The sequence below is a fragment of the Desmodus rotundus genome, chromosome 3 (genome assembly GCF_022682495.2).
Source record: "Desmodus rotundus isolate HL8 chromosome 3, HLdesRot8A.1, whole genome shotgun sequence".
Classification (NCBI taxonomy): domain Eukaryota; kingdom Metazoa; phylum Chordata; class Mammalia; order Chiroptera; family Phyllostomidae; genus Desmodus; species Desmodus rotundus.
The window spans coordinates 148,262,868-148,280,785 of record NC_071389.1 but is presented as its reverse complement, the minus strand read 5'-3'; the positions used below and the strand labels follow the sequence as shown (position 1 = coordinate 148,280,785).

The 17,918-nt window shown below is 39.1% G+C and overlaps 1 protein-coding gene across 3 annotated transcripts in view; it reads left to right on the top strand.

Annotated features, from left to right (window-relative positions):
- RBMS2 (RNA binding motif single stranded interacting protein 2) overlaps positions 1-17,918 on the top strand; it is a 47,367-nt gene that overhangs the window by 4,733 nt on the left and 24,716 nt on the right. For all 3 annotated transcript variants that reach the window (XM_045184721.2, XM_024576493.3, XM_053921309.2), the window contains one exon: positions 16,296-16,462. In XM_045184721.2, the coding sequence (XP_045040656.2) occupies positions 16,320-16,462 (143 nt within the window). In that variant the 5' untranslated portion in view covers positions 16,296-16,319. The remainder of the gene's footprint in view (positions 1-16,295; positions 16,463-17,918) is intronic.

Sequence of the window (17,918 nt, the reverse complement as noted above, 5' to 3'; positions counted from 1 at the left end):
TGAGTAGATATTTTTCAAAGGAAGGCAGATGAAAAGATGTTCAACACCAGTAATTCTTAGGGAAATGCAAATCAAAACAACAAATGTATACTGCCTAATAAAGGCAGATTCTTTCTCAGGATGTAATGCCGAATACTCACTCCTTTCTTTTTCTGGAATTAAAATAATCACAGAAGGGGGAAAATGGGGATTTTGACCAGAGATTCTGTAAAACAATGTACATTTTTTTTAAAAGCATCTGTTTTAATGCCCCCCAATTACTCTTGGTTCATTAAAAATAAAAGAGACTGCAGTAAAGAGGTCTGTGTTCTACGGTCTCAACACTGTTTCTTCACCATTTGACAGAGTTGCCTCAGTAGAGAGATTTGAATGTAGGTGAGATTGAAAGAGGAAATGTTTGGGACTGAAGGAATTTCAGACTTGTAAAGGGCCTGACCACGCCTTCCCTGACATCATCTTCCTGGCATGTGTTATTATAATTTAACTCCTTGGGGCATCAGCAAGCATTTCCTTTGGGGAAAAAAAGAAAAGGGACTGAGGTAATTTGGAGTAATTTCGCCTTCCCCAATCTATTTTATGTAAATTTCTGTTTTCCCTTGATCTTATTCTGCAAAGCAATGACGGGCGGGATGCAACGATGGGAGTGAGACTGACTTGGCGGCTTTGCCAAATCTTTCCTCTTTTAGAAGCTTGAGGTACCTGAACGTTTCAGAAGTGTTTACGCAGGAGAGAATAAAGAAGCAATGCTGTAATTGTTTATAGTTCTAACAGGGAGAATTTTTTTGGTGTTTACTACTTTTTCATCTAGTTCCCATCAAATTAAATTTAGTAGAATTGTGGACTAAAAACTTCTGGTTTTAACATCCCTTGACTCTGGCCAGCTATTAGGTCTGTTATCAGTAATAAAATTAACTGAGTTGGTTAAAGTTTAGTGGCAATGTCTTTCCATTGATCCTTTCTTGCCTTTTTTAGCACTACTACACTAATTGATGCTCTCATTACAGATTATCTTTACTTTTGATAATAAACATAAGGCATGATCTCCTTGCCTCCAATTTCTCTGCCCCTACCTTTTGCCTCCAGGTTATTTTGTACCTGCTGCCAGAACAATCTGCCAACATTCCAGTAGTTTAGTGTTGAGCATTTCTTGAATAAAAACTTTTTAAAGAAGATTTTTATTTAGTTTTTGGAGAGGGGAAGGGAGTGAGAAAAAGAGAGAGAGAAACATCAATGTGCGGTTGCCTCTTACCTGCCCCCTACTGGGGGCCTGCCCCACAACCCAGGCATGTGCCCTGACTGGGAATCAAACTGGCAATCCTCTGATTTGCAGGCCTGCACTCAATCCACTGTGCCACAACAGCCAGGAATCTTGTATAAAAACTTTTAATGGCTGTATATTACCTGCTAAATAAAGTTCAAATCCCTAGCCCATTACCCACTATTTATCCAGACTTTCCTTATCTTCTCCACCTTGCCCTGTCAACTACAAAAACTAATATCAACTAGGTGCTTCTTAACCAGAAAAGATTAATTTAGGAAAAGAAAGAATTGCAACCCACTACAGACGTGGCAATCTACACTTCCTCATGTGCCAAGATGGAGAGGTACTTATAGAGGGGAAAAAAGGAAGTTAAGGGGAGGGGCAATTATAACCAAAGAGCTTCATTTAAGCATAGAGTTCTTCCTGTGGGGTTCTCTGGATGCCACAGAATTCAAGAACTCCTCTCATAACTCCAACTTCTTCCCCAGAAACCTCCCGACCAATCATGTTCACTACAGTCTCAGTCATAATCTTCCCCACTCCCCCATGATTCCATTACTTTCGCTCTGCCTTAGCCAGTTGTTACCTGTAGTTCTCTGGACACACCCTTTGATTGTTGGTTTACATTTCTTATTCCATAAGAAAATATGCTGGACAACAGAAAAATATAGATAAGAATCAGGACAGGGAAAATAAAGATTAGAATAAGAGGTCAGTTGGAATTAAATGCAAATATGCAAATCATAGTTTTATCCTGAAAGATGAAGACTGAAGAATAGTCATTGATTTTGTCAGTGTAGAGGTGGTTGGTGACTTTGACAAACAATTTCAGAGTGGGGAACAAAAGCAAGGTTGGAGTGGATTGATGAATGAAACAGGTCAGGGAGTATACACGGTGTGTATAGACCACTCTTTTAAGAAGCTTGATTAAGATGGAGAGCAGAACCGAATTAAAAAGATAGGCTAAAGATCTGAATAGATATTTCTCTAAAGATCTGTAAATAGCCATGAAAAAATGCTCAGCATCATTAGCCATTGAAGAAATAAATGCAAATCAAAACCACAATGAGATAGTCACTTCACACCCCCTAGGATGGATAAAATAAAAAAGAGAGGTAACAATGTAAAATAATTGGACCCTCCACACATTGCTGGTGGGAATGTAAAATGGTGTGGCTTCTTGGGAAAACAGCTTGACATTTCTTTAAAAGATTAAACACACTCCTAGGTATATACCTAAGAGAAACTAAAATATATATTCACACAAAAACCTGTACACTGCTTTTCATAGCAGCATTGTTTGTAATAGCCCAAAAGTGAAGACAACGCAAGTATTCCTCAACCAATGAATGGATAAATAAAATATTGCATATAGCCATACAATGGAATTTGGAATTTATTCAACAATAAAAATGAATAGACTACAGATAGTCTGCAAAACGGACGAACCTTGAAAACATGCTAATGAAAGAAGCCATTCACAACCCCCCCACATATTTTATACTTCCGTTTATGTGAAACATCCAGAATAGGCAAATCCACAGGGACAGAAAGCAGATCAGTGGTTGCCAGGTCTTTGCGGAGGGGGATGGTTGGGGGAAAATGGGGAATGGCTAGTAACGGGTATTGGGTTTCTTTTTAGGATAATGAAATGTTCTAAAACTGCTTGTGGTAATGGTTGTACAACTCTGTGATGTAAATACCATTTCATTTATAGTTTAAATGGGTTAATTACATGGTATACAAATTATATATCAATAAAATTATTTTTAAAAAGATGGGAACTAGAGAAATGAGGTAAAGGCTGGCAAAGGATGGGGATGGTGTTAAGAGAACTTTCCTAAAGATGGGAGATATGGGAGCCAACATGTAAAAAGAATTGTGAAGAGTTACACTTATTTTCCAAATATATATGTGTATATTCCTATCCTTCCTACTCCCTGATCCTTTGGTGTTGTGCCTTAAGTATTCAGCCTCTGATCCTTTGGTTCCTTCCTTTTGGTTTGGCCTTTCTGTTCATTTGCTCACTCCACCCACATTCATTAAACAGCTCCAGCATGGAAGGCCTTGGGACTAGGCATGATTGTGGCCCTTTAAGAGCTCACAGTCAAAATTGTCTTTCAAAACCCTACTTACCTCTGTAAGGTCTGCTGAAATGTTACCTTTTCTGTAAAGCTTCTCCAAAATCTCCACCTTCTAGCCCTTTTTTTTTGGAGCCTCCATAATAGTTTGTACTTCATATAAGGTATTTATGTAATTTTGTATTGTATGAGAGTCATTCAGGTGATTGTTTTATCTTCATTACTGGAGTATAAACTCAGTAAAGGTTATTCAGTTAATTATCCTCCAAAACCCCTGGTACAACATCTTCACTCTATCTAGTAGTTACTTAAAAAAAAAGGCGGGGGGGGGGGGGGCAGGATCTGGCACAAATAATGCCCCTTTTTATTACAAACATTTTTTATTACAAAATTATAAGCATGTAATTTAATTCTGTAACATAACCATATCACACTCAAGCACACCATATGACATTTTAGGTGAAATGTTCAAATTAAAACTATACATTATTACAGCTATATTATTACCCTACCAACCACACTCAAGCAGGTATTACTTCTGCTGGACCTGTATGTCCTAGTAAATGTAATTCAACTAATGTGAGGCATTAAATTAAGGTTAAGCAAAGGAAGGCAGTACAAATTGTGAAATATGGAGTAAGACACAACTGAGTTGAAATGAGGCTTTTGGCCCTGGCCAGTGTGGCTCTGTTGGAGCGTCCTACCGGAAGTCGTGAGTTTGATTCCTGTTATAGCACATGCCTGGGTTGCAAGTTCGATTTGGTTGGGGCGTTTGCAAGGGTGTGTTTGAGGGGCAACAGATCAGTATGTCTCTCTCTCTCTCTCTCTCTCTCTCTCTTTCTCTCTTACCTTTCCTTCCCCTCTCCCTAAAAAAGAAGTGGCTTTTGTCACTTACTAGCTGTGTGACCTAAGTTTCTAGTTTTTTAGACTCTCTGACCTTGAGTTCTTCATCTTAAAAGTACTGATATACTTTATTGGGTATTTTGAAGATCAGTAATATTTATACTTATAATCACATATGAGCATGTAAATAGACTTACTTCTTTTATCAAAAAAAACCAACACCTTTTTTCTTGATGCCACTTCTTCCTGCTGTGGCCTCATTTCTCTTCTTCCCTTTACAGTGAAATATTTTGATAGTTGTTTATTCAAGACTGTATGTATCGGCTGTCTCCAATTTATTTTTTTCATTATTTTTTCTTTTATTATCTTTACTGTATTATTTGATAATACAAAGATTACATGTACCATATTTTGCCGTGTTTCTGTGTGTATTGTACTCTGGATTATTAAACCCATGTATAATGCACACCCTTATTTTTCCCTCAAAAATTTGGGCAAAAAAGGGCACACTGTACGCAGCAAAATACAGTAACTATAAAGCATAATAATAAGAGGAAGGCCTGTAAATCCACCTTCCAAATCAAGGACTAGAATCATTGCCTATAAATTGCATATAGTTATGAGTTCCTCCCCATCCCATCTCCCACTTGTCTACAGGTAACCACTCTGCCAGATTTTATATTTGTCATTATATTGCTTTTTGAAAAATCCTCATCTGAGGATATGTTTATTGATTTTAGAGAGAGAGTAAGCGGGGGAGAGAGAGAGAGAGAGAGAAAGAGAAACATCAATTGGTTGCCTCCCATACTGGTTCCAACTAGGGATTGAACATGCAACCTAGGTATGTGCTTTGACTGAGAATTAAGCCTGCAACCTTTTGGTGTATGGACAGTGCTCCAACCAACTGAGCCACCCGGCCAGAGCTGTCATTCTATTGCTTTTAAAAACAATTTAAAAGCATGCTTAATTTGCTTGTTTCCATTGCTCTAATACTATAGAACTATACTTATTATAATTAATATCAGATGAGAAATTTTACACATAAAAAGAACAAGGTATAGAGAGAGAATAATCACATTGCTAGTAAATGGCCTAGCTGGGATTTGAACCCAGATAGTCCAGCTTCTAATCTACCCCCTCAACCACTATCATATTGCCTTATTGTGATACATAGTCTTCTGGGGTTTTTTTCTTTTCTTTTTACTCAATATTATATTTTCATGATTCATTTATGTTGTATAAAGCTGTGGTTTATTAATTTTTCAATGCTATATAGTATTTTATTTTGTGAATATACCATAATTTATCCATTCTCCTACCAATGAGCTTTGGATTGTTTCTAGGTTTGTTTGTTTTTGCTATTTCTAACATTGCTGCTGTAAACATTTTCATATATGTGGTAGATTTGTGTAGGAATTTCTCATGGGTTTATATCTAGGAGTGGGATCACTGAGAATACTCATTCACCTTTAAGAGAGAATGCTAAATTGGTTTCAAACTTGTTTCTGTCAATAGTGTATAAATTTTGAGATAGATTCACATCCTCTCCTTGTTGATAATGTCAGACCTCTCTCATTGTCTCTTAAACCCAATCTAGTTAGGCTTTTAGCCCACCACTCCACCAAAACTGCTCTTTTGAAGGTCTGCAATGGCTTTCATATTAATTAATTAATTAATTAATTAATTAATTTCTAGAGAGAGGGGAAGGGAGGGAGAAAGAGAGAGAGAAACAGCAATGTGTGGTTGCCTCTCGCACACCCCCTACTGGGAACCTGGCCCGAAACCTAGGCATGTGCCCCGACTGGGAACTGAACTGGTGATTCTTTGGTTCTCAGGCTGACACAATCCACAGAGCCACCCCAGCCAGGGCGACTTTCATATTCTTTAATGGTCATTCTTAACCCTCATCTTCCATAACTATTGTCAACATATGACTCAGTTGATCACGTGTCTTGATTTGATTTACAGAACACCACACTCTCCTGTTACTCTAGTATCTATGGCCTCTCTTCTTCAGGCTCCTGCCCTCCTAATTTTCCCGGTCTCTAAATCTCGTAGACTCAGCCCTTGAGTTTTTCTGTCTACACTCCTCCCTCCATAATTTTATTATCTCATAGCTTTAAATATCACCCGTATGATGACAACTTTCAAATTATATTTCCAACCTGGCCTACCCTCCTGCTCTCCAGACTCATGTTTAATATCACACTTGACATCTCCATTTAGATATTTATTAGACATTTCAAATTTAACATGTTTAAAACAGAACTCCTGCCTTCTTTCTGCCTCCCAGCCCTGCCAAAACTGTCCTTCACACTGTCTTTATCATCTCTGTAAACGGTACTTCATTCTTCCAGGTACTCAGGTCAAAACCTTCACTTATCCTTGACTCTTCTTTTTCTCTTACAGGCCCATATCATAGCATAATACTAGCACCTACTTTCTTGGTATATAGTTAATGAGCATAAGGTTACCAATTATAACTAAAATCACCCATGAAGAAATGATTTCCTTCTTTTTATTTCTATTTGCATATAAACAACTTACAGTTTCTCTCATCTTAAGAACAATATATATAGGCCCTGGCTGGTGTGGTTCAGTGGATTGAGCTCTGGCCTGTGAACTGAAAGGTTGCTGGTTCAATTCCCAGTCAGGGCCCAGTCAGGACACATGTCTGGGTTGTGGGCCAGGTCCCTAGTTGGGGGCATGCAAGAGGCAATCAATTGATCTGTCTCTTGCACGTTGATGTTTCTATCCCTATCTTTCTCCCCTCCTTCCCCCTCTCTAAAAATAAATAAATAAAATCTTTAAAAATTAAAAAATATATACATATGGAAAAAAGCTGTTTTAATCCCATTTCTCCTGCCAGTTACTGTCCCATTTTTTCTGATACCTTTCATAACCAAACTTCTTTTTTTTAAAAAAGATTTTATCCATTTACTTTTTAGAGGGGAAGGTGGGGAGAAAGAGAGGGAGAGAAACATCAGTGTGTGGTTGCCTGTCACGCACCCCCTGCCAGAGAGCACTGCAGAAGTAGTGCTCTACTTTCTGTCTCTCTGAATTCTCTGAGTACCTCATATAAATGAAGTCATACAGTGTTTGTCTTTTTGTGATGGGTTTATTTCATTTAGTATAATGTCCTGGAGGTTCATCCTTGTTGGTACATGTCAGAATTTTCTTGCTTTTTAAGGCTGCATAATATTTTGTTGTATGTATATATGCACCACATTTTGTAGATCCATTCATCTGTGAGGGGCGCTTGGGTTGTTTCTGGCTTTTGGCCATTGTGAACAATGTTGCTATGAACCTGGGTGTACAAATACTTCTGAAACTCTGCTTTCAATTCCCTCGGCTATATTCCCAGAGGTAGATCATATGGTAATTCTATTTTTAATTTTTTTGAGAAATCACCACATTTTTTTCCATAGCAGCTGTACCATTTTACATTCCCATCAACAGTGCACAAGGGGTCTTATGATTTCTCCACATCCTGCCAACACTTATTTTCAGGTTTTTTGATAGTAGCTATTCTTTTTTTTTTTAATTTATTTTATTTTTAGAGAAAGGGGGAGAAAGAGAGGAAGAGAAACATCAATGTGTGGTTGCCTCTCGTGCACCCCCAACCAGGGACTTGGCCCACAACCTGCAGGGCATGTGCCCTGACTAGGAATCAAACCAGTGACCCCCTGGTTCGCAGGCTGGCACTCAATCCACTGAGCCACACCAGCCAGGGCTGATAGTAGCTATACTAATGGATGTGAGATGGTATCTCATTGTGGTTTTTATTTGCATTTCTCTAATGATTAGTGATGTTGAGCATCTTTTCATGTACTTGTCCGTTTGTGTATCTTATTTGGAGAAATGTCTGTTTAAATCCTTTGCCCAATTTTTAATGGATTGTTTGTTTTTTGCTGTTAAGTTGTAGTTCTTTATATATTTTGAATATATAAATATATAAATGAAGGTTAACTCCTTAGCTGATATGTGATTTGCAGATACTTTTTTCATTCTGTAAGCTGCCTTTTTACTCCTGCGTGTGTCCTTCAAAGTACAATAGTTTTAAATTTTGATTTAGTTTAATTTATCTATTTTTTTTCTTCTGTTGCCTATGCTTTTGGTGTCATATCTAAGAAATTGTCAAATCCACTCTCATGAAGATTTTCCCCTGTTTTATTCCAAGAGTTTTATAGTTTCAGTTTTTATGACTAGGTCTTTGATCCATTTTTGTGTACAGTGTAAGGTAAAGGTCCAATTCATTTTTTTTTTAGATTTTATTTATTTATTTTTAGAGAGAGAGGAAGGGAGGAAGAGAGGGAGAGAAACATCAACATGTGGTTGCCTCTCGTGTGCCCCCCCCCGCCCCCCACTGGGGACCTGGCCTGCATCCTAGGCATATACCATGAATGGGAATCGAACCAGTGACTCTCTGGTTCACAGGCTGGTGCTCAGTCCACTGAGGCACATCAGCCAGGGCCCAATTTCATTCTTTTGCAGGTAGATATTCAGTTTTCCCAATTCCATTTGTTGAAAAGACGCTTCTTTCCCCATGGAATGGGGAAATAAACAATTCATGAATTTTAAATTATGTGCTCTCCTGAGTAGCATGGTAAAATTTCACATTCTCTTGCTCCATCCTGCCTGGGACATGAATCACCGTTTGTCCAGCATGGCATACCCAGTCACTTAGTAGGCCTCTTGGTTATCAGAGTGACTGGTTTGGTATTGCAGGGCTTGTGTTCAAGTAACCTGTATTTTACTCAATAATGGCCTGAAAGTGCATAATTCATTCTCCATACTTGTTATTAGTCCGTTCAGATTTTCTGTTTTTTTCATGATTAAGACTTGGTAGGTGGTATGTTTCTAGGAATTTATCCATTTCTTTTAGATTGTCCAATTTGTTGGTGTGAAATTGTTCATAGCAATCTCTTGTGGTTTTGTTTGTATTTCTGTGGTATCAGTTGTAATATCTCCTCTTTTATTTCTAATTTTGACTCCTCTCTTTTTCTTGGTACGTCTAGCTAAAAGTTTGTCAATTTTGTGCATATTTTTTAAAAAAACAACACTTAGTTTTGTTAATCTTTTATATTGTTTTTCTATCCTCTATTTTATTTCTTTCTGCTCTGATCTTTATCTCCCTTTTTTCCCTACTAACTTTGGGCTTAATTTGTTCTTTTTCTAGCTCCTTGAAGTTGTTTATTTGAGATCTTTTTTCTAAATGTCGATATTCGTAGCTATAAACTTCCCTCTTAAAATGGCTTTTGCTATACCCCACAAGTTTTGGTATATTGCATTGTCATTTTTGTTTGTTTCAAGATTTTAAAATTTTTTTCACCCATAGGTTGTTCAAGAGCATGTTGTTTAATTTCCACATATTTATGAATTTTCATATTTTCCTACTGCTACTGATTTCTATTTTGATACTATTTTGGTCAGAAAAGATACTTGGTATAATTTCACTATTTTTAAATTTCTTGAGACTTGTTTTGCAACCTAACATGGGCTCTGTCATAGAGAATATTCCATGTGCACTTGAAAAGAAGGTCTATTCTGTTGCTTTTGGATAGAATATTCTGTTAGGTCCATTTGGTCTAAAAAAAAAGTTCAAGTCCATTGTTTACATATTGATTGTCTGTCTGGGTGATCTGTCCATTGTTGAAAGTGGGGTATTGAAGTCCCTTAGTATTATTATGTTGTTGTCTATTTCTCCTTTCAGACCTGTTAGTGTTTGCTTTATATACCTAGGTGCTGTGATATTGGGTGTATTTTCACAATTGTTATATCCCTTTGATGAATTGACCCCTTTATCATTATATAATGGCCTTCTTTGTTTCTTGTTACAGCTCTTTACTTAAAGTATGTATTTTTTTCTGATAGAAGCATAGCTAGCCTTGCTCTCTGTTGGTTTCCGTTTGTGTGGAATGTATTTTTCCAGCCCTTTGCTTTGTTCCTGTGTGTGTCCTTGTAACTGGAGTGAGCTCTTGTAGGCAGGGTATAGTCGGGTCTTGTTTTTTTCTATTCAGCTACTCGTGCCTTTGATTGGAGAATTTAACCATTTACATTTAAAGTAATTATTACTAGGGAAGGACTTATTATTGCCATCTTGTTAATTGTTTGCTGGCTGTCTTGTAGTTCCTTTTTTTCTTCCTCTCTTGCTATCTTCCTTTATGAACCAATGATTTTCCATAGTATTATACAGGCATATCTCATTTTCTCGTGTTTTGCTTTATTGCGCTTTGCAGATATTGTCTTTTTTTTTTTTTTTTTTTTACAAATTGAAGGTCTGTGGCAACTTTCCATCAAGCAAGTCTATTGGAACTATTTTTCCAACAGCATTTGCTCACTTTGTGTTTCTGTGTCATATTTCGGTAATTCTCACAATATTTCAAATGTTTTCATCATTAGTGTATTTGTTATGGTGATCTGTGATCAGTGATCTTTGATGTTACTACTATAATTGCCTTGTAGTGCCATGAACTGCCACCATGTAAGAAAGAAAGTTTAATAGATGTATTTTGTGTGCTCTGACTGCTTCATAACTCAGCCATTTATGGCCTATCTCTCTCCCTTTCCTCCAGCCTCCCTATTCCCTAAGACACAACAATATTGGAATTAGGCCAATTAATAACCCTACAGTGGCCTCTAAGTGTTCAAGTGAAAGGAAGAGTGGCTCATCTCTCACTCAAAATAAAAAACTAAAAATGATGAAACTGAGTGAGGAAGGCACGTCAAAAGCCTAAACATGCCAAAAGTTAGGCATTTTGCACCTAAAGTCAGCCAAGTTGTAAATGCAAAAGAAAAGTTTCTGAAGGAAATTAAAAGTGCTACTTCAGTGAACACATGAATGATAAAAAAAGAAACAGCCTTATTGCTGATATGGAGAAAGTTTTAGTGGTCTGGATAAAAGATCAAACCAGCCACAACACCCTCTTAAGCCAAAGCCTAATCCTGAGCAAGGCCTTAACTTTCTTCAACTCTGTGAAGGCTGAGAGAGGTGAAAGCTGCGGAAGAAAAGTTTGAAGCTGGCAGAGGTTGGTTCATGAGGTTTAAGGAGAGAAGCGATCTCCATGATTGGAAAGTGCAAGTGAAGCAGCAAGTGCTGATGTAGAAGCCGCAGCAAGTTATCCAGAAGATCTAGCTAAGATAATTAATAAAGGTGTCTACACTAAGCAACAGATTTTCAATGTAGACAAAACAGCCTTATATTGGCAGAAGATGTCATTTAGGACTTTCATAACTAGAGAGAAGCCAATGCCTGGCTTCAAAGCTTCAAAGGACAAGCTGACTCTCTTGTTATGGGCTAATGCAGCTGGTGACTTTTAAGTTGCAGCCAGTGCTCATTTATCGTTCCCCAAATCCTAGGGCCCTAAGGAGACTTAAGCTAAATCTACTTTGCCTGTGCTTAATCAATGGAGTGACAGTCTGGATGACAGCACATCTGTTTACAACATGGTCTCCTGAATATTGTAAGCCCACTATTGAGACCTATCGCCCAGAAACAAAGGTTCCTTCCCTTATATTACTATTGACTCACAAGGCACGCGGACAACCAAGAGCTCTGATGGAGACGTACAAGATTAATGTTGTTTTCATGGTTACTAACACAGCATTCATTCTGCAGCCCATGGGTCAAGGAGTAATTTTGACTTTTAAGTCTTATTATTTAAGAAAGATATTTCATAAGTCTGTAGCTGCCATAATTAGTGATTCCTGTGATGGATCTGGGAAAGCAAATTGAAAACCTTCTGGAAAGGACTCCCCATTTTGTAAGACATTAAGAATGTTTGTGATTTATGGGAAGAGTCAAAATGTCCACATTAACAGGAGTTTGGAAGGAGTTGATTTCAACACTCATGATGACTGTGAGGAGTTAGACCTCAGGGGAGGAAGTGACTGCAGAACTAGAATTAGTGGAGTCTGAAGATGTGACTGAATTGCTACAATCTCATGATGAAGCATATGAGCAATTGCTTCTTATGGATGAGCAAAGAAAGTGGTATCTTAAGATGGAATCTATTCCTAGTGAAGGTGCTGGCAAGATTGTTGAAATGACAATAAGGGATTTAGAATATTATTTAAACTTAGTTGATAAAGCCACAGCAGTTTGAGAGGATTGGCTCCAATTTCGAAAGAAGTTCTGTGGATAAAGTACTATCAAATAGCATCGTATGCTATAGAGAAATTGTTTGTGAAAGGAAGTCACTCAATGTGGTGTATTTCATTGTTGTCTTATTTTAAGAAGTTGGCACAGCCACCCCAGTCTTCAGCAGCCACCACCCTGATCAGTCAGCAGCCGTCTACACTGAGGCCAGACCCTCCACAGCAAAAAGGTTACAACTCACTGAGGGCTCAGATGAAGCTTAGTATTTTTTAGCAATAAAGCATTTTTAAATTAAGGTATATACAGCACATGATTTTTTAAAAACAGTCCTATTGCACACTTAGTAGATTACAGTATAGTGAAAATATAACTTTCATAGGTGCTGGGAAACCAAAAAATTTGTGTGACTCGTTTTATTGCAATACTTGCTTTATTGCAGTGGTCTAGAACCAAACTAACCATGTTATGTCTCTGAGGTATGCCTGTACTGATAAAGACAGAGAAATATCTGCTTTAATGTATTTTAGCTGTGTAAGGATTTTTTTAAAAGAAAGGTTTGTTTATTTTTAGAGAGAGGGGAAGGGAAGGAAAAAGTGAGGGAGAGAAACATCAATGTGTGGTTGTCTCTTGCACGCTCCCAACTGGGGACCTGGCCTGCAACCCAGGCATGTGCCCTGACCAGGAATCGACCAGCGACCTTTCAGTTCACCGGCCGGTGCTGAGTCCACTGAGCCACACTAGGCAGGGCCTGAATAAAGATTTTTAGTTTAAAGTTTGCTAAAGGTCAGAGGCGTGAACTATAAGAGGCACATTTCTTATTAAGATTCTTTAGGGGGAGGATTTTCCCTCTTTTATATTTATGGTTCTCTTTTTCTTTTGTTACTAATCCAATTCCTTAGCACCACCACCACCAAAATGAGAAAGAGAGATTGAGAGAGAAAGAGAGAGAGAAACCTGGAGATGAAACTGGCATTTTAAAGTAATTTCAATTAGATTTATACTATCCAGTGCTTTAAGCAAGTGAGACCTGGAGTATTAGTGTGATACAGTAGAATATACTCTACTATAGGTCATTATGCAAATTTAGAGTGTTATAAACCAAATGTAAACACTAAAAGCCTACTTAGAGCATAAGGACATAAAATGTGCTGTGAAGGAATGGATCCATGTTCCAGCCAACCCGTTATTTTGTCTCTAACGGCAGTACCTCAAAATGTCAGGCAGGGTTTGGTTGCCTGTCTTGGTATCGGTAGTGAAAGATTAGAGAAGTTTCACCCATCCTGGATTTCTTGACCATAATAGGTCTGTTATTCATTTATTTAAACTTTTTTATTTTTAAAATATATTTATTGATTATGCTATTACAGTTGTCCCATTTCCCCCCCTACTCCACTCCATCCTGCCCACCGCCCTCCCTCCCACATTCCCCCCCCCTAGTTCATGTCCATGGGTCATACTTATAAGTTCTTTGGCTTCTACATTTCCTACACTATTTTTACCCTCCCCCTGTCTATTTTCCACCTATCATCTATGCTACTTATTCTCTGTACCTTTCCCCCCCTCTCCCCCTCCCACTCCCTTATTGACAACCCTCATGTTCTAGTTGTTTGCCTAGTTTGCTCTCGTTTTTGTTTTATGTGTGGTCGTTAATAACTGTGAGTTTGCTGTCTTTTTTACTGTTCCTATTTTTGATCTTCTTTTTCTTAGGTAACTCCCTTTAACATTTCATATAATAAGGGCTTGGTGATGATGAGCTTCTTTAACTTGACCTTATCTGAGAAGCACTTTGTCTTCCCTTCCATTCTAAATGATAGCTTTGCTGGATACAGTAATCTTGGATGTAGGTCCTTGCGTTTAAGCTTGGGTAATGTAATTATGATGTGCCTTGGTGTGTTCCTCCTTGGGTCCAGCTTCTTTGGGACTCTGAGCTTCCTGGACTTCCCGGAAGTCTATTTCCTTTGCCAGATCGGGGAAGTTCTCCATTATTTGTTCAAATAAGTTTTCAATTTTTTGTTCTTCCTCTTCTCCTTCTGGCACCCTATAATTCGGATGTTGGAACGTTTCGAGGTGTCCTGGAGGTTCCTAAGCCTCTCCTCATTTTTTTGAATTGTTGTTTCTTCATTCTGTTCTGGTTGGATGTTTCTTTCTTCCTTCTGGTCCACACTGTTGATTTGAGTCCCAGTTTCCTTCGCATCACTATTGGTTCCCTGTACATTTTCCTTTGTTTCTCTTAGCATAGCCTTCATTTTTTCATCTGTTTTTCGAACAGATTCAACCAAGTCTGTGAGCATATTGATAACCAGTGCTTTGAACTGTGCATCCAATAGGTTGGCTATCCCTTCCTCGCTTAGTTGTATTTTTTCTGGAGCTTTGAAGTGTTCTGTCATTTGGGCCATTTTTTGTTTGTTTGTTTGTTTGTCTTGGCGTGTCTGTTACTTTAAGGGGCGGAGCCTTAGGTATTCACCGGGGCGGGGTAATGCTGGTCGCTGCGCTGTGAAGCTGTATGTGGGGGAGGGGCCGAGTGGGAGCAATGGCGCCCGACTCACTCTCCTCCGGATTTCAATCTTTCACTCTGATACCCACAATCAAACTGGGCCACTCTGGTGCTGGTTCCCGAGTAAGTGGGCCTGTGCACACTCCAGGCCCCTGTGGGTCTCTCCAACAACCTCTCCTGTGAGGCTGGGAGTCTCTCCTGCTGCTGCCCCAACCCCCAGGGGCGCTTTCAATCAGAGGTTTGAGGCTTTATTTCCCCGAGCTGGAGCCCTGGGTTGCGTGGTCTGCTTTGCTGCCCGTCGTTCGTCCGGTTTATCTGTGGGCAAATGTGGTGCCTCAGGGTGCTACCCGCCACTCTGCCTGCCCCACTCTCCGCCACTCTGAGTCCGGCCCTCTGGGTTTATCTGTGCAAATGTGGGGCCACAGGGTCTGCTAGTGCTCGGACTACCTGCACCATTTGTCCCACACTCCGCCAGTCTCGGTCCCACCACAGCCACGCGAGTCCTCTCCACCCTTGTGCCCGTCTCCGCCCCTCCTACCAGTCTGGATGAATGTTTATTTTCTATTTCCTTGGTGTCGTCCCCGTTGCTGTTCGATTCTCTGTCAGTTCTGGTTGTGCGAGGAGGCGCAGTGTGTCTACCTACGCCACCATCTTGGTTCCCTCTGCATTTATTTAAACTTTTAAAACTTATAACTGACTTATAGTTAATTAAACCCCAAATACCATTATAAAAAATTTCATTTTTTACTACCTGATGTGGTAATTAGTATTTCATTTTATTTGTCTAAGTTTATAATGGTTTTCAAGCTTTTGCATGTATTTTGCAGTTCTCATATTCTACAGTTTTAGAATAATCTATGTTCAACTTATTTATGCCTTTATGATTTAATAAATTTTTATTATTTCCTCCTCTTAATTTTTTTAAAAGAGTTTATTTATTTTCAGACAGAGAGGAAGGGAGGGGGAAAGAGAGGAAGAGAAGCATCGATGTGTGGTTGCCCTTCGAACGTCCCCCACTGGGGACCTGGCCTGCAACCTAGGCATGTGCTCTGACTGGGAATCGAACTGGTGACCCTTTAGTTCACAGGCCAGCGCTCAATCCACTGAACTACACCAGCCAGGGCTCTTCATCAGTGTTTAATGGAACCTAGATTTTATTAGTCTTTTCTCATGACACAATTTACTTAAGAGGTATACATTCTACCTCTTAAGATGTTCTGTACCATCTGTATGATGAAAACATCCCTCTATAACAAAGCACCTTTTTTCAAAACCTTTAACAAGCTTATTTAGCCTCTCATTATTCCCGAAAGATAGGTAGGACAATTATATATTTACTTACTCTATGGCAGACAGGAATTCCTTTAGTTTTTTTTTTTTTTAACTCTCCTATTGAGTTCATTGCTGTTACAGATTGAAATCATTCTTTCCAAGAGGCCAGGGGCCAAGATTTTCCTCATTCTCCAACCTCTAAATGTATAATCCTTTTGACCTTCTGTTCCTCATGTCTCCTTGCAGCCATATGTGTCATTGTCTCAGCAGATGGCACCACCTAGTCCAAGCAACAGTACCCCTAACAGCAGCAGTGGCAGCAATGGAAATGACCAACTGAGCAAAACCAACCTCTACATCCGGGGATTGCAACCAGGCACTACTGACCAGGACCTGGTCAAGCTGTGTCAGTCGTAAGTTGGGGTATGTGTGGGTAGGCTTCCAGGGACAGTACAGATTTGGTGATGCTGGCTTCTTGCCAGACACTCGTATCCTGAAATGCAGGATTATTTTGCTTCTACCCCATAGTCATAAGGTTTCTCAGCAGCCCCTCTTAAAGAAATTCTACCAGGTACTAATATATAAAACCTTTGTGTTTCTCTGAGGAAAGCCAGGATGAGGCCGGCCTTTGACACCTAGCATATGACTTTGTTTCTAGCAGGTTCTAGAATTGATGATCTTGGTGGAAAGATTCCTATCCTTACACCTTGAATAGAAATGTTCAGGGTGTCCAAAGGGATTGACTAGAAGGCAGTGAGAGCCGGCGGTGGGGTATAAGGAAGTGGGTGCCCATTGAATTACATACTCAGGAGAGTTTCTGCTGCTGGAGATATTCCTAGCGAACCAGAGGAGCCCTCGAATTAGTGGATGAAGAAGAAGGCAGAGAAAGAGGCTGTCACTTTGCATCTAACCCCTAAAGACTTTTGAGGTTCTTCAGCATAGATTTGAGTTTGGAGGTGGAGATAACTACCATGGAATTAGCCCAGTTAAGACTGCTGGGAAAATTGCAAGTGTGCAGAAATGCCAGCTCATTTCCTCTTGGCAGAAAAATATGTTTCTGCCAAAAAATAATAGAGTTGGGGGAATTATTAGAGGAAAATGCCTGGGGGTGGGATGGAGACATTAATGGGGAGAAGGAAAACCGAATTTGGGTTAGTGAATGGCAGAGAAAAATCAGAATCTTAGATCATGTGAATTTATCATTTTAAGGAAACTGTGTTTTGAAGCATAACAAGTGTATGTAAAAATGCACAAATCATAATTGTATTTTCAAAACAGTGAATTTTCACAAGGTGAACACACCCTTATTGTTACTAGATCAAGAAATAGAACATTACCAACTCTTCAGAAGCCTACCTCGCAATTACTGTCTCTTCCCTAGCCCCAGAAGTACCTTCTTGAATCTGAATAGTGCTACTAATAACTTGTACATGTCTTTTGGTGCACATGTGTACACATTTATGTTGGGCATATACCTAGGAGTAAAATTGCTGACTCGTAGGATGTGCATGTGTTCAGCTTTTGTGATATTGCTAAACAATTTTCTGAACTGGTCAAACTAATTCAAACTCCCACAACAATGTATGCAAGTTCCAGTGGTCCAAGTCCTAGAGGGGCGGAACCCTTTGCCCCTAAAATACAGTTGTGTGAGGCATCAGATGTACTCTATAAACCCCTCACTCTCCTGATGTAGTGGTTTGCAAATCATATGGATTTTTGCTAGCACCAGGCCACACAAACTCAATCTCTAAAGGCAAGGTGTACATATCACACTGGTCCCTTTCCCTCAGCTTACCTTGCTAGAGAGGTATTTAAATGGAACTTAGTGTAGGACTAGTAATGTTTTGGGGGAATGGAAATTGACAGAAA